This window comes from Dipodomys spectabilis, unplaced genomic scaffold (assembly GCF_019054845.1).
Source record: "Dipodomys spectabilis isolate Male_0828 unplaced genomic scaffold, ASM1905484v1 ptg000004l, whole genome shotgun sequence".
Taxonomy (NCBI): domain Eukaryota; kingdom Metazoa; phylum Chordata; class Mammalia; order Rodentia; family Heteromyidae; genus Dipodomys; species Dipodomys spectabilis.
Genome location: NW_024870681.1, coordinates 14,097,501 through 14,117,839, shown reverse-complemented (window position 1 = coordinate 14,117,839; position 20,339 = coordinate 14,097,501). Strand labels below are relative to the sequence as shown.

The 20,339-nt window shown below is 39.5% G+C and overlaps 1 protein-coding gene across 2 annotated transcripts in view; it reads right to left on the bottom strand.

Annotated features, from left to right (window-relative positions):
• Nucleotides 1-20,339, bottom strand: part of Map2k4 (mitogen-activated protein kinase kinase 4) — a 99,000-nt gene that overhangs the window by 45,639 nt on the left and 33,022 nt on the right. For both annotated transcript variants that reach the window (XM_042693546.1, XM_042693547.1), the window contains one exon: nucleotides 17,486-17,588. In XM_042693546.1, the coding sequence (XP_042549480.1) occupies nucleotides 17,486-17,588 (103 nt within the window). The remainder of the gene's footprint in view (nucleotides 1-17,485; nucleotides 17,589-20,339) is intronic.

Genomic DNA, 20,339 nt, shown 5'->3' with positions numbered 1-20,339 from the left:
AATGTACAAGACACTATGTTGAAAATAAACTTTACAACTTGCCAGGGGGGGAGGTGGGGAGACAAGGGATGGTAGGGGAAAAACAATGCTCGATAAGAAATGTACTCATTACCTTACTCATGTAACTGTAACCTCTCTGTACAGTATCTTTACAATAAAAAATACATATTTAAAAAAAGAATCGGTTTATTTGTTTATTGGTGCTGGTACTGGGGGTTGAACTCAAGGCCTGAGGACTATCCCTTAGCTTTTTCATTCAGGGCTCTACCACTTGAGTTATAACTCCACCTTTATCTTTTTGATAATTAAGTAGAGATAAGCGTCTAATACAATTTCCTGGCTTCAGACTGCTATCTTCAGATCCCTGCTTCCTGAGTAGCTAGGATTAAAGGTATGAATCATTAATTACCCACCCTCTCACTTATTTTTAATACACTTACTATATGAATTTTCTTCTCAGCCATTAACTAGTAAACCACTACATTCTCAAGTATACTTTCATCATTTGGGGACACTTACCAAACCAATCAATGAGAATTTTTTTTTTTTTTTTTACAAAAATAGATTTCATTTGCAGACAAATTTAAGAACACGGGCAGACTCAAAAGTCTATGCTCTTCTGAGTGCTTTATATTTTTAAATTTTAACTTGAATATATGAACTGTGATTGACCAGCTTAAAATAATCCCACTATGCTTTAAATTGGACTTTATTCTATTTCCTTATGATATTCTTACACATACTCAGGATCACCAAAGTTAAAATTGTTGGACTCAAAGGAAGTTGAGTCTTTCTGGAAAGGTATTTAGGCTTAAGCATACAATTTAATATTATAAATATTTTGTTAAAGGAAAAAAAAGTAAACTCATTCTCATGGCTTCCTACCATCTTAATTAGATGTTCAGGGTACCAAATATTCAGAGATGAACAATTCAAGCACAAAGGAAACAAAGAGTGCATTCAGGCCTGTCTTTCTAGGAACTCTTCTGGAAAATTCTGGATTGGCTTTGTGTTTTCCATCTGGGCTAAGTATGAAGAATCAAGAGACACCCAGTCCAAGGCAAACTGATCTACAATCTCACTAACATTTTCAGGAAAATATATTAGACTAGTCTGGTATGGTCATCTTTGCTGAATCTTATCTTAAAATCTACTTCTAAATATTTTTCACCTAGTGCCTATGATTATTTCATAAAGCCTGTTCCAGAGGTTTCATTTTATTTTATTTACTGATTGTGGGGTTTGAACTCAGGGCCTGGGCACTGTCCCCGAGTTCTTTTGCTCAAGGAGAGTGTTCTACCACTTTGAGCCACAGCTCCACTTTCAGTTTTTCAGTGGTTAATAGGAGATAAGAGCCTTATGGGGACTTTCCTGCTCAGGCTGTCTTTAAATTGCAATCGTAAGATCTCAGCCTGCTGAGTAGCTAGGATCACAGGTGTGAGCCACTGGCACCTAGCCAAGAGTTTTCATTTTAAAGTGCACAGGTAAGAATATTGGCATAAGCTATCAAGTTACAGCATGAGAAAAGTTTTCCAGTATACACATACTAGAATCCCTGGGTGAGTATTTGGCAGGATACTATGTGCAAATATTACTTTAAAACAGTTCAAAATTGTAGCTAAATATGACATACCAATCTTCTGGGAATTCAGACATCATAGATTACTATCATTACTATGGCTTTATAAATGAGCCTATGTGATATAAGGAAAAGTCACTGACATCTCCAGCCTCAGTTAATTATTTATATACTCTTACAGTGACAGAAGGACTCTCCAAGGAGCAACGTCTGAGACCTGTACACTGGTGTATATATTCTACACTGACACTCTGCTGCTTATTTATTACACCTATGTCTTGTGAATCGTATTTTTTCTATTATCATAATCTACTTACTTAAACTCTAAACTTACTTGCTGTTTTTTAGGGATGAGAGCTTAGAAAAGACATGAAGAGATAGGAAGAAAAGGATATAAAGGGTCAGGCATTGGTCATCATCTATCTGCAAAGACTATCTTACTGTTTTTCCTCCTCTAGATATTCTAGCACTGCCTCTTCCACCTGCTTATGCATCATAGGTACCACATTCTATAGTTTTAAGTAGGACTAGATGGTCCTCGCCTTGAGAAGTGAGTTAACGTCTTTCCCAGTAATTCAAATCTCCTACAGAGTGTATTCTTCACAGGTTTCCAAAGAAAGCTCACCAAGAACTCGTGTTCGTAACATAAAATGTAGCTTAAGAAACCTAAACCCCCTCTCTGCTCTTTTCTAGCTCTTCTCTAGCTCTTCTCTTTTCTAGCTACTTTCTCTCTTTTCTAGTTCTCTCTTAGCTCTTTTCCCCAGCTCTCTCTCTCTCTTTCTCTCTCTTTCCCAGCTCTCTCTTTCCCAGACCTTTCCCCACTGCGTGGAGGACCAAGATGGCCTGGTGCCAGCCTGAACGATGAATAAACCTACCCCTTACCTGAAAAAAAAAAAAAGAAACCTAAACCCAATTCTTTAATATATAGATTCATCTGGAACCTCAAAATGTACTCTTTACAAATATTATTAAAAGTCCAAGAACGACTTAGAGTGAAGAATTTTGAAACATGGTTTGAAAAGGGATGAATACGGTTGAAACACATTGTTTGCAACTCTGAAAACTGAGCAACTATGAAACCTGTTGAAATTGTTTTGGGAAAGAGAAGTGGGAGAGGAGAATGACAGAGGGGATGAAATGGGCTGGAACATGCTAGGATCATGGGTGGAAATGTAATAATGAGATTCTTCCTTGTATAACTAATGTAAGCTAGAATGAATGAAGAAATGAATGATGAATCAGTGAATCAATTTGAATGAACAAATGGCAGCATCCTAGATTAAGATGGACCCTAAATAAGACAACTATCCTTCTAAGGCCAAAAGAGAGAGAGACAGAGAGAGAGAGAGAGAGAGAGAGAGAGAGAGAGAGAGAGAGAGAGAGAGAGAGAGAGAAAGAGAAGATCAAGATTGGGGAAAAGGACCAATTGCAGATGAAAGCAGCATTTATAGCCATGTGACTCAGCCTCCATCCAGACTTTGAACGAGCAGGAGGAAGAAGGAAGGGAGGATCTTTCACCTTGACTTCAGATTTCTGGCCTCAAGAACTGTGAGAGGCTGGGAATGTGGCTTAGTGGTAGAGTGCTTGCCTAGCAGGCATGAAGCCCTAGGTTCGACTCCTCAGTACCACATAAACAGAAAAAGCCAGAAGTGGTGCTATGGCTCAAGCGATAGTGTGCTAGCCTTGAGCAAAAGAAACTCAGGGACTATGCCCAGGCCCTGAGTTCAAGCCCTAGGAATGGGGAAGAGAGAGAAAGAGAGAGAGAGAGAAATAGAGAGAGAGAGAGAGAGAGAGAGAGAGAGAGAGAGAGAACTGTGAGAGAACAAATTTCTGTTGGCTTTGAGCCACCAAGTCTGTTTGAATAATTCAGTAAACCTAAACCACGAGTCCCTAACTTTTTCTATAAGGATTCAGAGGCTGAGTATCTCAGGCTTCACCAGAGACTTTGTAATAAATTGCAATACATCGCTGTTGCAAATATACAACCTGATGAGTACGGCTAAAGTCCAATAAAACTTTACAGGCAAGAAACAAATGGGCCAGATATAGCTTGTGAGCTATATGGCTTGCTGACTGCATGACAGAATGGATACAACAATGGCTAAGCATCTAAACTATACCTATCATATTTAAGTGACTTAAATCATACCCATTTATTTCCTGTATCTTTCATTTCCCTCGGGCTTATAATGATGCTGTATAAGAAACCCCAATTATCTACTCAAATCTGCCAGCTTAAGATCCAGAAATTAACACAAAAATGCATTTTGGAATTTTCCTTAACCGTCTCCCATAAAACAAGTATGACAGTGAACAGGACAAAGGTCTGACTGCCCTTCCCAAATTCTCTCATCACTGAGGTAAGCACAATAAAAAAGCAGCAAACCTCCTTGGACATTTTTCCTATCTACCTACCTTTCAACAGGTATTAGGGTACGGTCATCATAGATTTCTTCATCCTGGACATGAAAACTCAATTTCTCATACCAAATGCCTACTTTTTTCTCTTGATAAATGTCTTCTTGTGCCTAAAAGCCACTATTATAACAACACTGTATTATTTGACAAATTTTAGATGTTTTATTATCACATTCGTCCCTCTCATTTATGCAACAAGCATATCCTCCTTAACAAATCATTTCTTTTCTTCTTTTCCCTCTAAGCAACCTTGGATTTATCAAGCCAGCATGTAATAACTACCTCGAAAAGCCTTTACTCCTTAGCATGTACATATATAACACCACTAATCTTCCTTAGAGAGGAAGAAAAAAAAAAAAAAACACAACACATACCCTTCAAAACACGGCAAGTGCTCTTCTGCGTCCAAGGATCTCTAGATAAATACTGCTTTATGCATCCTTCTGCAATGCAGCTCTGTTAATTCCGGAAATTTCCACAGTAGATGCTGCCTATCGGTTACCATGGAAACTGCCTGCTTCCTAGCACTACTCAGAAAATGAGCATCTTTGCCTCAAACTCACAGGAAGCAAAAAGTAATAAATGAAAAACAAAGATGTCCAGAAGAACAGCTCCCAACTCCAAATAGAAATGTTCACATTTTCATATTATTTTCAGATACTATCACAGAGGCAAGGTGGGACAAACCTGTAAGCCCGGCACTATGGAGGCTAACACAGGATCAAGAATCTCAGACCAGCTTGATCTTTCTGTGAGATCCTGTCTAAATGGAAAAAGAATACAAAGAAAAGAAAAATTGGGATAACAAGTATAATGCAGTGGGGAGCTATGGACAGGTTATGAACAGGTGAGCAGCACTATCTGATGGTGGTTGTAGGGGATCAACAGAGATTAGGAAGAGGCAAGAATGGAATTCAGGAGCTGGCACTTGATGGATCACAGTGAAATTAAACTGACGACACTGAAGTCAGAGAAACTGGATGTGGGTCGTGAAGAGGGGAAGCATCCATCATGAATGCTAGAGGTTGTTTTGAATGAATGGGTTTTCTGGCCATAGCTAGGATGAAGACTGCTGATGTGGAGCATCTAGAGACAAGGAATCTGGAAGGGGGCAAGGAATGGATTTTAGACACATTAAGCTTGAGATGTCCATGGACAAGCCCACTGAGATGATGTCAGGTGACATATACACACACATCTTGCCCTGATGTTACAATGTCTGAGTAATGGTTGAGGAGGGAGTAGAAACTGGAGATTAAAATAATGTGAGGGCTGGGAAGGTGGCTCAGTGGTAGAGTGCTTGCCTTGCATGCATGAGGCCCTGGGTTCGATTCCTCAGCACCACATAAACAGAAAAGGCCAGAAGTGGCACTGTGGCTCAAGTGGTAGAGCGCTAGCCTTGAGCTGAAGAGCTGAGGGACAGTGCCCAGGCCCAGAGTTCAGGCCCCACAACCAGAGCAAAAAAATAAATAAATAAATAAAATAAAATAATGTGAGTTGTCAATGTATCAGAAATAAGACCGGAGAATGACAGTGTGTTTTTATATGAAAGCAGATACAAGGCTGAGCCCTAGAGAAGTGTAACATTTAGAAACAGTACAGGGTAAGACTAATTGGCACTTGATAGGGAGAAACCGAGAATGTTACAGAACTCAGCATTACTTCAGAGCAGGTGGAAAAGGGTTAAGTAAGGTTTGCTATGTCTGATGCTCTGAGAACACGGCTATGGCTGCTTTGCTGGTAGAATCGGCTGAGAACTCTGATTTCTTACAGGGTGGGTGGGAGAGGAAGAATTGTAACACAAAGTGGACATTGGGACCCAGACAGAAAAAAAGGTCTTTTTTTTTTTTTTTCTGATGGTTCTTTTTTTTTTTTTTTGTCGGTCATGGGGCCTGAACACTGGGCCTGGGCGCTGTCCCTCAGATCTTCAGCTGAGGCTAGCATTCTACCACTTGAGCCTCGGCCCCACTTCCGTTTTTTTCTGCTTATGTGGTGCTGAGGAATCGAACCCAGGGCCTCATGCATGCAAGGCAAGCGCTCTACCACTGAGCCACCTTCCCAGCCCCCATATTTTTTTTTTAATTGTCAAAGTGATATACAGAGGAGTTACAGTTACATGAGCAAGGTAATGAGTACATTTCTTATCCAGCATTGTTGCCTCCTCTTTTGTTTTTCCCTTACCATCCCGTCCCTCTCATCTTCTCAATTACACCTCCCACCCCCCTACTCCCCCACCCCAACTAAACTGTAAAGTTCATTTTTCGACATAGTGTCTTGTACATCTCATTGTTGCAATGGGTATCCCTACTTAAACATTTTTTGTCCCTTCTCATCCCCAAATTATACCAACATCAAATACAGTGAAAACAGGGGTTATGCTATGGGGGAGGGACATACAAAGCAACAAAACAATCACCTGGTACTTTATAAATACGTTAGAAACAATAGCAAGAAAGAAAAAACCACTTGTGTCCCTATGTTGGGGTTCATTTCGTTTAACATCATCTTATCTGAGCTTTTCTGCTTGTCCCAGACATATACTAGTTATTGCAAATAAGGGAAACCATGGGACCTATATTTCTTTGGGCCTGGCTTATTTCACTTAATATAATTTTCTTCAAGTCTTTCCATTTCCTAACAAATGGTGCAGTGCCATTCTTTCTGATGGAGGCATAGAATTCCATTGTGTATATATTCCACATTTTCTTGATCCATTCATCTACTGAGGGACATATGGGTTGGTTCCATATCTTAGCTATGGTAAATAATGCTGCAATAAACATAATTGTGCTGGTAGCTATAGTATGGTCTTGTTTGTGATCATTTGGGTAAATACCCAAAAGTGGGATGGCTGAGTCATTTCTTATGTGATACATAATGGAATTCTATGCCTCCATCAGAAAGAATGATACTGCCCCATTTGTTAGGAAATAGAAAGACTTAGAAAAAATCATATTCAGTGAAGTAAGCCAGGCCGAAAGAAACATAGGTCCCATGGTTTCTCTTATCTGCAATAACTAGTATATGTCTAGGACAAGCAGAAAAGGTCAAAGGCTATGTACAAATAACCATATAAGATGATGCTAAACAAAATGAACCCCAAGATAGGGACACAAGAGGTTTTATCTTTGTTGCTATTGTTTCTAATGCACTTATAATGTATTGTGTGATTTTTTTTTGTTTCCCTTATATGCTTTCTCCCCATGGTATAACCCCCATTTTCAATGTATTTGATTCCAATGCCCTGTATGTTTATACCTATTTTTCTAATTTGGGGAGGGGAAGGCAAATAACAAAACGCTTAAATAATGATACAGGTTGACCCATTGTAACAATGAGATGTACAAGACACTATGTTGAAATGAACTTTACAACTTTGGGGGGGAAGGGAGGAGTTGGGAAGGTAGGGAGGGACTGGACGGTAGGGGAAAAAACCAAAGGAGCGGGTAACAATGCTCTATAGGAAATGTACTCATTACCTTACTCATGTAACTGTAACCCCTCAGTACAGTATCTTTACAATAAAATATGTATTTTTTAAAAAGCACATTTCTTGTCAAAGTAGCTGTACAAAGGGATTTCAGGGAACAATTCAATTTATGAGTACAATGCATCTTGATCTCATGTTGGTTTGAGGCAGCTTTCCTAACTTTTCCTACTTGAAGCAGAACCCAAAATCTACTGTGATGGTAAACAGTGAGTGTGGTTGATAGAGAATATCAGCTTTTAGGGAACATGCTACTTGGGAGAGGCTGAGATCTGAGGATGTGAGATCTAAGGCTCTCAGCCTTCTGACGTCTTTTCAACGGGAAAGTCCATGAGACTCTTACCTCCAATTAATCGCCAAAAAGCCATACATTTTTATGTGTTTGATTGTACGCACACATACTTCTTTCTTAAACCTTGTTTCCAAACACTGCAAATGTCTTTTGTCTTTTTTAAAATTTCTTTTGAGCTCCTGGGAATGCTAGACAAACACTCTACCACTCGAGTACATCCCCAGCATTTGTCTGTTGAGTTGTTGCCTGTTTGTTTGCCTTCTTGCTTGGTTTTTGAGACAAGGTCTCAATATGCAACCCTGGCAGGCCTCAAATTTGTGATATACCTGTCTCAAGTTCTTGAATACTGAGATTGGCACCCAATGAGTCATCATGGTTGTGTATCTAGAAAGCCCTACATTATGTAGCCCATTTCCCTCTACTCTTGATCCAAATCCACTTTTCCTTCCTCTTTTAATTATCCTCCTATCCCAATTGGCTGCCTGTCCACTCCATGAGAAGCTGAGTCTTTAGCACATTGGCAATTCCAAATGCCTGTGACTGTTTCCACTTGCAACACTCCATTCTACCAATCTAATTAAGATACACTCTGGCTTACAAGCCTCAGTGACTACTTTTTCAACACCCTTATGATACGGAAGGACCTGGCTCGTTTCCTTCAATAGCATATGCGTTGTTATAGTTTTACACACACACACACACACACACACACACACACACACAGAGTCTATCTCTAAACACCAAGTTACATGAAGTACCAATAACATCTCTGATCATGAAGTAGCCATGTCTATACCACAGGGAATTGCACATGGGGAACATTCAACAAATACTGCCTGAATGAACAGCAAAAGATTTACTAGGCTGCTTTGGTTTCTGACACCTATCGGCTGCTCAGAAAGTGTTTTCCCAGATGCTATATGATATCCCAAAACCCCCTCACCAAGCTCTCACATTTTTTTTTACATCCATTCCAGCTCCAAGACTTCTCACATCTGACTCACTTCTGTATCTCCTCAATCTCTGGGGAAAAAAGGTGATAGTAACCAGCTTGCATTGTGTGCCAGAGGACCTCAACTCAGGGACATTTTGCATCCCAAAGATCACCTTAACAGTATCTGGAGACATTCTGTTTATTACAACTAGGAGATGCTACTGGCATCTACTAGGTAAAGACCAGAGACATAGCTAAAGATCTGATCATGCAAAGGATAGTCCCACAGTGACATTATCCAGCCTAAGATGCCCACTCTATCAAGACCAAAAAAAAGTAGCTATTTCTAGTCAATCTAAGATAGGGGAAGGGCAATAATAACTACCAACCAATAAAACAGCAAATGTTTTTAAATTAAAAAAACAACAACACTGAATTAACACAAGCTGTTCTTTGAAACAATGAAAATAATCTAAATAGTTACTGATAAGGAACTAAACATAAAGTGCAATGCAAAGAATGTCATATAACAAACTAAGAAAAGAGGAAATGTATTAAGTTTGAAATATCTTCTAGATGTATTAACAAAAAAAAAATCAAGCTACAAAGTAGTATACAGTGAACTTTTGAGTGGCTATTTTTAAGGATTTGCATAAATTATAAATTTTGCTAACATTTTTCTCCAAGGTCATGTTGTACTTAGTAGGCTTATGTTAGGAGAGAATTATCTAGAGCAAGAAGCTTACTTCTTATTCTTTAACTTTCAGCATCAATTGAATACTCTTACCTGAAGTATGTATTATTCTTTTGTTGTTGGTGGTGGTGGTGGTGGGGCTTGAATTCTGGGTCTTGGGTGCTGTCCCTCAGCTCTTCAGCTCAAGGCAAGCACTCTACCACTTGAGCCACAGCACTACTTCTGGTTTCCTAGTGGTTAATTGGAAATAAGAGTCTCACGGACTTTCCTGCCTGGGATGGCTTTGAACCATGATCCTCAGATCTCAGCCTCCTGAGTAGCTGGGATTACAAGCGTGAGCCACCAGCATCCAGCGTATTATTCATTTTTAGAAGGGTACTATGAACTATCTGAATGATAAGATTATGAGCCATTTTGTTTTTCTTCTTTATACTTTTCTGAAAGAAAGAAGGAAGGAAGAAAGGGAGGGAGAGAGGGAAGGAGAGGAAAGAGAGAGGGAAGGAGAGGGAAGAATGGAAGGAAAGGAAGGAGGGAGGGAAGGAGAGGGAAAGAAAGGGGGGAAGGGAGGAGAAACAGAAAGAGAAAGAGGGAAAGAAAGAGAGACTAGTAAATGGTTTTGTTTTGTTTCTGAGACAGTATCTCACTATGTTGCCCAAGTTGACCTCCATCACCTGGCTCAAGCAAGACTCAATTTTCTGAGCAGCTGGGACTAGAGGGATGTGACACCATACCAGGCTTATTCTTCCGAAAGCACAATGAGGGCACAAATGTCTGAGTTCTCTAGAGCATCCACTACACCTCCTGTGATGCCACAAGCACTCCAGATTAATGCTCAAAGATGCTTCTTCAAGTTCCACTCTGGAGCTCGGGTGTACCTGAATGGCAAAGTGAGTAACTGATAGCATCCACAAGGCCCTGGGTACATACATCCCAGAGAACATCCTAAAATAACCAGATCTCACCCTGGCTCTTCCTCAGACATCACAATAAGGGAAATGAAACAAGAGGAGAAAAATTGTCAAAATACTCTTCTACAGTCATAGTAGCTGAATTCATGGTAGTCAAGCAAGTGGCACTGTGGGTCAAGTGGTAGAGCGCTAGCTTTGAGCTGAAGAGCTGAGGGACAGCACCCAGGCCCAGAGTTCAAGCCACATGACCAACAACAGCAACAAAAAAGAACATGGTAGTCATGTATATGTCATCGAGAATCAAGCCTGCTGAAGACTATGAGTACTGCGATGACATATGTATGCCACCACACCCAGCTATTTACTGATCTGCTAAGCACAATTTTCAAAATGGCTGACCACTATTCATCCATCTTCTACTGAGTTGATTTCTGTTATTTTCTTCTATTATTTGTAGGTTAAATTCACCTTCTTGACATACTTCCTTTGTGTTATTCGTTACTCTTCTAACGATTATACCCAGTTCCTTGCTGCAGAATTTAAATAACCAAAACGTTATCATTACTTTGTTTTCTCTGATTTATTAAGAACTGTAAATTCTTCCTCAAATGCACTCAAATTTATGCCCGTTTCCTTAAAAGAAAAATTTCAGAATCAAAACACACGTATTATAGACCCAGGGAAGGCCTATAATAATCCCAGCACTCGGGAAGCTGAGGCAGCAATGAATTGAGGACACCCAAGATGAATTTACCCAGCAAATTCCTGGCCCGCTTAGGATACCTAGGAAGATGTTAGCTCAAATCCTCAGTCTATTCCCACAAAAGAAAATGAAAAAAAAAAGTTCAGATGATAGATAAAAAGGATCACGTAATTCCTTCTTTAGTCTAAGTTTTCGTGTCTGGTTTTTTGGGTGGAGGGACTAGCAGTGCAAGAATCTGAACTCAGGGCTTAGCCCTTGCTAGGCAGGCACTCAGCCATTTGAACCACGTCCCCTGACTGTTTTGCTTTTTCCTTCCATTATTATTTGCATAAGGGCTCCCACTTATGCAAAGGCCAGTCTGGACCACAGTCCTCCTGTTTGTACTTCCTGCACAATGGGGATGACAATCACGGCCTGCTTTCTATTGGCTGAAATGGAGTCTCACGAACTTCCTGCACAGGCTACATTCGAACTGTGATCTTCCTAATCTCCACCTTCTGAGTACCTTGGATTATAGGTGGTGTCACTGTATCAGGCAAGGAGTTTAATTTTCAAACCCACTCAATGAAGAGACTTCTAGATATGCATGTGTTTATTCTCCTCTTGCTCTTAAATAATGAAACAAAAGAAGCCGTGTATGTGTGTGCACGCACACGCGTGCATGCACTAGGACTTAAACTCCAGACCTATCCCTCAGCTTTCTTGCATACATCTAGACACGGACTCTACCACTTGAGCCATAACTCCAGACCTGCTCTGTGCTGGATAATTGGAGATGAATCTCTTGAAATTTTTCTGCCCAGGCTGGACTCAAACCTCAATCCTTCAGTTATCAGTCTCCTGGGAAGCTATAATTACAACCATGAGCCATTACCTCCAGTGCCTAGGTAAAGGCAATGGTTTCTAAATTGAAATAAACCATTAAGGGCCAAATAAAAAGAATAAAGGGGAAAGAAGAGAACAACATGAGATTTCTGTCTCTGGGGGAAAAAAAAGACCAAACACCACAAAGATAATAGTGAAGTCACCAAGGTTTAGGAATGATAGTCATGGAACTGGGAATGTGGCTTAGTAGTAGAGTGTTTGCCTAGAATGCATGAAGCCCCAGGTTTGATTCCTTGGTATCATATAAACAGAAAAAGCCAGAAGTGGCACTGTGGCTCAAGTGGTAGAGCCCTGAGTTCAAGCCCCAGGATTGGCAAAAGAAGGAGGAGGAGGAGGAGGAGGAGGAGGAGAAATGATAGTCTTATATGACTTCCTACAGCAACCCTAGAAGACAAGAAATATTGGAGTAATACCTTCAACATTTTGAAGGAAAAAAATCTACTCCAGAATCCAATAGCCAATTAAAGTACTAACCTGCCAGGCACTGGTGGCTCATGCTACTCAGAAGGCTGAGATCTGCAGATTATGGTTTGAAGTCAACCCAGGCAGGGAAGGCCATGAGACTTTTATCTCCAATTGACCACCAGAAAACCAGAAGTCGAGCTATAGCTGAAAGTGGCAGAGCGATGACCTTCAATAGAGGAGCTCAAGGACAGCGCCCAGGCTCTGAGCTCAAGCCCCATAGCCAAAAAAAAGTGCTAACTTATTTCAAAAATTAGTTGGATAAAGACATTTTTCCAACATTCAAAGACCCAAAAAAGTTTCTTTATTAAGACAGAACTCTTCTCAGGAATACTTAGAAAGTATACTCTACCAAACCAAGGTAGAAAGTTGGGGAGAAGCTGAGCACTGGTAGCTTAAGCCTGTAATCCTAGCCACTCAGGAGGCTGAGATCAGAAGATTGCAGCTCAAAGCCAGTCCAGGCAGGCGAGTCCTTGAGACTCTTACCTCCAATTAATCACCAAAAAGCAGAAAGTGGAGCTGTCCCTCGATTGGTAGAGCACTAGCCTTGAGCGCAGAAACTCAGGGGGCAGTGCCGAGGCCCCAAGTCCAAGCCTCATGACCAGCACATAAAACAAAAATGTTGGGGAGAAGGACAGGAGGACAAAGAAAACATGAAGTGGCAGAAACAGAGAATCAAAACCAGGTATTCACAAATTGTGAAGAAGTCCTAAAGAGCACCCACTCCAGTTAAGAGCAAAAGTATAGACAGACTGCTGAATGGACAATATTGGATTATCAGTGAACTACAGCTTTCACAAGTATAATAAAAAGCTTTAATAGATTATCCACACAAGCAGCATTATCTGTTGCAGGCAGAAGCTAGAAACAACCCAAGTGGCCACCAACAGTTGAATGGATAAAGAAAATTGTGCATGCATATACAGTAAACTATTATTCACTCTTCAGAAAGAAAGGAGATTCTGACATGTACTACAACAGGATGGTCCTTGAAGACATTCCATTCAGTGAGCTTGGAACAAAACACCTGTGTTCTGATTTCACTTGCATTAGTTGCCTAGAACAACATGAAGGAAGACAGCAAAAGGAAAGCTAAAAACAGATACATGAATCTTTAAACTAAAAGACTTTATTTGATAATCCTAGCTACTCAGGAGACAGAGATCAAGAGGATCACAGTTTGAGTGTAGTTAGGCAAGATCTCTATCTCAACCAACAAGCCCAATGTGGTGATACAAGCTTATAACAACCAGCTTTGTGGGAGGTATAGTTCAAATACCAGTACCATTTTTTTTTTAATTTAAGATAAAATAAAATGGTCCCTCTGCTACCCAGAGACATGGGTCCACACCTACGTATATTCTCATACAATTATAGAACACCAATAATACAAAAATAGTGCTAAAAGCTTCCAACAAGAGGTACAAGGCAATCTGTAAGCAATATCCTGCCACAATTAAACAGATCTACATAAATGGCTCTCCAAATTTACACTTAATTCATCAAAATGCCATTCTGCTTCTCTTCCCCTATCCTTCTTGATCTTTCAAAGTCCAATTCAAACCTTGCTACTCTGTGAAATTTTTCACTAAGTAATAGATCTAACCTCCCCTGCCCCTGTGTCTCACTTGACATTTCTGTCTGCATTGCCTTATGCTGTACTTCTTCAACTGTCATTCCTTGGCATTTCATTTGAACTATTGGTTCTCAGAAGTTACTGATGCACTCTTGCTTTTTATCTTTTATTTTTACTTTTTTAAATCTTCCAAAGGATCCTGCATTCAGGAGAGTATCAAATGCCCATTTAGATCTGAAAGCAGTTCCTGGACACATCTTAACTTCATTCTTCTTTCCGTTCTTAAACTCATGAGGGTTTACATTTACAATCCTACTAAAGCTCATGGAAATTTCAGGAGGAAAACATACATAAATAGCAAGAGAGATCTTACTTCAAAGCTCTCACAAAAATCAAGTCATGGATTCTAAGTTGCAAAGTACTTCTAAACAGCAACAATGATTTTTTTTCTTAAGTGCTTCTGGTACATATCACAGAGGAAGAGAACAAAAGGGTACCTTATGAAGAGCCTGGGGGTGTCGAGACATGCTGGCCTTGGAAATAAAACAATTATCTACCAATTCCAGTAAATGGCCTACTTCTAATCCAGACCATATAGACCTGTGTAACAACAAATCCAACAAACTCTTGGTTGAAATCTTTTTTTCATCTTTCTCAATCCCATGCTTTAATGGGTTTTTTTTAACTGTCTTCAAGCAGTTGTCATTCAGCAAAGCAGTTTAGGAATACAGTGCACCTTGATCAATATTACCCCCTTCACCATTCTCACCCAGCCCTCCCTCCCCGGGCAGCCCTTCCCTCACTTTTCTTAATTCTGGAGGATATACATTGAATTCTTGACCACATGTCCTCCTAAGGCAGGGGAGGGACATCGGGGAAAATGAGACATGGGAAAACAGCAGCCAGGAATAAGAGATAAATATTGTGTTAATGCACAGCTTGACTAAAAGCACACTGACTTTTACTATTTTTTTTTTTTTTGGTTGTCAGTCTTAAACTCCCCCAATAAGTTGCAACATTTAGTAAAAAGAATTTTTAAAAAAAGGCAGAAGGAGAGAGCAGCTCTTTCTATCTGACCTTGTCTGTGCAACTCAAACAATTTTGTGCTCTGGAACTGAGCATGAATATGGAAGAGAGGCAGGCAGAGGCCCCCTCCTTCTGGGAGACCCCCCTCCCTGGAACATCACCAGTTCTGGTAATAGCCTCAAACTTCTACACTTGTTAAGAGACAGAATGGACCACTGAGAGCTGGCTACAGACTTATTATTAAGCACTAGTTAAAAGAGTAAGACTTAAAACCAAATCCGTTGAATTTTTAAAATAAAAAGGGGCTGTTTTCAGCCTATTTACTTGTTTAAAATATATAAAAAGGGGATTTTTGTCTATGAATTTTCCATAAATGAAGCATCTGCGGAGAAACGAATGTTTTCAAATATGTAAATGTTGTTTCAGTTCTAAATTTAAGTTAGTAGCATTCCCCTGGTCATAACAGCTTTTCAAAGAGATTTAAAGCTGGGCACCAGTGGCTCACACAATCCTAGCTACTCAGGAGACAGATCTGAGGATCAAGATTCCAAGCCAGCATGGGCAAGAAGGTCCAGGAGACTTTTATCCTCAATTAAGCACCAAAAAGAAGGAAACAGAGGTGTACCCTTGACCAAAAATGCTAACTAAGCAAGAGCTCCCAGGTCCTAAGTTCAAGCCCCAGTATTGTCACCAGAATATAGTAACAATATTAATAAACAAAGAGAGACCCTAAGAATTTTGGTGATTTATTACTAACGGGCTTTTAAAAGAGAAAGATTGGATCGTCTTGATGATTACTACATAAGCCTTTTCTGTCAGGCTTCAAATACATACTTGGCCAGTAACCATGGTAACAGGATTAAACTGTTGAAGAAGTAGTTTCAGACAAGCTTTCATGAAGAATTCTAGGAAATGAACAATAAAAGGTTTTTTGGGAGAGCATTTTCTTGTTGCTTGGGTTCTGTTATAACCAACTGAAAAATATAAGGTTTCTTGATGAATACAGATGTTTCAGAGACAGGATAATGTTCGGTTTCTATAGAGAAACAGACTAATGAACACCATTTCTTAGAATGGTTCTACACCAGAACAAGTTCTTCTGCTTTTAGTTTCTTTACCGATAGGGTCTCAAGGTTTTGCCCAGGGGCCCGCATTGGGCCACAATCTTCTAATCTCCTTTTCTGCAGTAGCTGCAGTCCTAGTGAAATAAACTTACTGCAGTGCTCATTTAACGTGGTTTTCATTCTAAATTTACGGGTCAAAGCGGGAGTATATACTCACACATGCACACTCCTCCCTTCTAGTCCAGGAGAGTGTTAAAAATAACAAAGTATTTATACTCAGGCATTCGTGTCAAAGTACACTGCACCATCAGCCAACTTATTACTCTTTGCAAGTAAAATATATACTGACCTTTTTAAATGAAAAGAAAATGACAATAAATGTGTCTCTGAGAAAACTAAGTACATTTCAAGTCTAGTAAGGTTTACATCCAAACTGCTGAGAAATTATTCAAAACAATGTATTCTGTGATAGTTTTTGGTTTTTAGTTTTTGTTTTTGCCTTATGGACGTATCCACAATTGACAAACTCAAGCCTCTAGGAAAGTGCTTTATCACTTGGACCATAACCCAGCCTTGCCTGTAGATTCTTTACAGATAGGGTCTCGTGGTTTCACCCAGTGACTAGCATCGAACCACAATCTTCCTACTTCTTTGTCTGCGGTGGCTGGGATTACAGCTGTGCACCACAGTGCCTGGATTTGCCTATGTTCATTAACACATACCGTTCACTGCTTGCTTTACAGTCCCAGGATTAGATAAAAAGTCTCTCCATGAATCTGAGCATAAATATAATGACAGATTTAGAGGAAGGGACAATTATTATACAATATGTCACTTCACTTAAACTGAAAGGTCTAGGTAAAACATTGTCAGGAAGTTACTTTAAATTCATAAACATATTTTTAATGATATTTCCAGTAAGATGCTACGATATCATTTCTATCTTTAATTAAAACATTCATTATACAATTTTTTTCAAAAAGGTCACTGACACCTGTACACTCACATGGACACAACTTTCAATGTCCTATGACATGATAATCTTAGAGGAACTGAGTTTTTTCAGAATTGAACCTATTTTGTCAACAAGTAAGCGATGAGGATTTGTGGAGAGAGGACATTTAATCTGCAAAATACAACTTGCCATTTAACTGGCAATCCAGGAGGAAAAGGATAAGTGATATTTGCAGGAAGTCTAGTAAGAGATATTCAAACCATACAAATGTATCTGTCTCTGGCTTTTTGTTCCACAAGGAAACTTTTAAAAGGGAAAACTGTGTTTATCGATTCAAGAATGGAGAACCAATAATTTTCTAATTAAGTTCCCATGATAACATTTCTAAATCATAAGAAAACAGAAATAACAAACATTGGGTTTAGAAAAATGCATGAAACACCATCATGTTAAACCCTTTATGTGACTCAGGCGTTTGATTTGGTCACGGAAAAATACTCACATGTGTGGATTTTGGACTCCCGTTGTGTTGGGATTCAGAGTAAACCTGGCTGTAGACTTGACCGGTGGATTTGCAAAATTCAACTTCAGTGCTTTGCGTTTACCTGAGAAATAACAAATAAAAAGTAAAAGCTTCAAGTACCCTAAAATAGGTCTTATAAGGGCATAAGAAATTCAAACAGAAAGGCAGAAAAACCTGTTTGCACAAACAGTTGCTGGACAACATTTTGAAAGGTAAAAATGAATTACTCAGAATTGCCAAAAAGCAGATAAAAATGCTCTATAGCTATTACTAATACAACAGTCCAGGACATAAAGATGCTCAGTACCCCTGTCCACTTTGTTTGAGGCTGTGACACAATTGAAAAAAAAAACAATACCAGTCACTCCAAGAGTCATTTATCTCAGCAGATATTGCAAAAGAAAAAAAAAGTTTAAATATCACCACTTGCTCAGCCTTATAATGCCTGTCGACTAATAAAAAAAATTTCCCCTCAAGAACAATATTACTTCACACCTGAATGAAAGATAATATTCTACAACCATAATGGTCTAAAAACATCATGGCACACTGCATCTTGTATATACATTTTTCTAATTTGAGAAGGGAAAGGGAAATAACAAAACGCTGAAACAAGGATCCAGGTTGACCCATTGTAACAATGAGATGTACAAGACACTATGTGGAAAACAAACTTTACAACTTGAGGAAAGGGGAAGAGTTGGGAAGGTGGGAAGAGAAGGGATGGAAGGGGAAAAACAAAGGAGGGGTAACAATGCTGGATAGGAAACGCACTCATTACATTACTCATGTAACTGTAACCCCTCTGTACAGTATCTTTACAATAATATATATATATTTAAAAACTTATGGTACAGTCTATTCCATGCTATTATCATAAGTACTCAACAGAATTATCTCCTTAAGGAAGCTTCACTGGGGTGAGAGACAGTAACCATTTTTTTAAACACATGAATAAAACATGTCTGCTATACAAAAAACAGGAATTTCAAAGAAGAAAAAGCAAAAATATATTTAAAAATAAAACTTTACAGATACCTGCCCACATAATATATGGTTTATAAAATATAATTTTATTTTTATTATATACATATTATACAGGTGTTACCATTTCATAATTTTTAAGTACAGACTTATCAATCCACTTACCACCTTCAAGGTTATTCCTTTCTGTTGATACCTTCTTTCCCTATAAGTAGATAAGATGTATTTCGTTCTCTAAAATTTAAGTGAGTCCCTAACACAGTTTTTATTTCCTGTGATTCTGTTTTTGTTTGCAGTGCTGGGGCTGGAACCTAAAACCTGTGAATGCTAAGCAGATACCTCCTTTAATTTTTTTATACCAGTTGAGGGGCTTGAACTCAGGGCCTGGGCACTGTTCCTGAGCGTCTTTTGCTCAAAGCCAGTACTCTACCATTTGAGCCACAGCACCACTTCCAGCTTTTTTAGTAGTTTACTGGAAATAAGATTCAGACTTTCCTGCCTAAGCTTAGCTTTGAACCACAACCCTCACATCTCAGCCTCCTGAGTAAGATTACAGGCATGAGCCACGGGCACCCAGCTTTAAGCAAGCACTCTTTCTCTAGCCCTGTCTCTGGGCCCAAACTACCATTTTTACTCACTTTCATCATTCATTACATTTCTTTCCATATTGATACATCACACAGAATCATTTCTTTGCAATTTACATGGACACATTATAACAGAATGACACGAATATTTGCAACAAATCTTGGTTTCATGTTCATATGAAAGGTATTTTGCCTGAATTCACTTGCAAAAGAGTTTACTCCATCTATATCTATCCATTTTTAAGAAATCTTTAAATCCAAACATTTTCTGGCCCCAATGGATTCAGAAGATTTACTAAACAGCTCAAAACGTAGACCTGAGATTTGCATATTGGAGTGAAGGACTTCATACAGCAAGAGAGCACTGACCTCCTTGCTGCTTTCAGGAATGGGCTGTGTTACAGCACAATGGGAATTCCAGGAACACCAAACACAGACATTAAAAAAAAAAAAATTGCAGGGTGAAAAAAGAAATGTAGCCAGGCACCAGTGGCTCACGCCTGTAATCTTAGCTACTCAGGAGGCTGTAATCTGAGGATCACAGTTTAAAGCCAGCCCGGGCAGCAGAGACCTTGAGACTCTTATTTCCAATTAACCACCAGAAAACTGGAAGTGGCTAGAGTGCTAGCCTTGAGCTGAAGAGCTGAGGGATAGTGCCTAGGCCCAGAGTTCAAGCCCCACGACTTACCAAAAGAAAAAAAAGAAGGCCGACAAAAAAAGTGTACTAATGAACTTACCTATGTAACTGTAACCCCTCTGTACATCACTTTTACGATAATTTTTTAATTTAAAAAGACAAAAATATATAAATAAATAAATCATACAGTACAAAGATGGGTGCCCATGGCTCATACCCATAATACTAGTTACTCAGGAGGGAGAGCTGAGGATTGTGGTTCAAAGCCAGCCCAGGCAGGAAAGTCCATGAGACTCATCTCCAATTAACCACTGTTTAGTGGTTAGCCAGAAGTAGAGCTGTGGGTCAAGTGATAAAGCACTAGCCTTGAGCAAAAAGGCTCAGGGACAGCACCCAGGCCCTGAGTTCATGCCCCAGGACTAACACACACACACACACACACACACACACACACACACACAGTACAGAGCCAGCACACACACACACACACACACACACACACACACACACACACACAGAGTACAGAGCCAGCACACACACACACACACACACACACACACACACACACACACACAGTACAGAGCCAGCACACACACACACACACACACACACACAGCACAGAGCC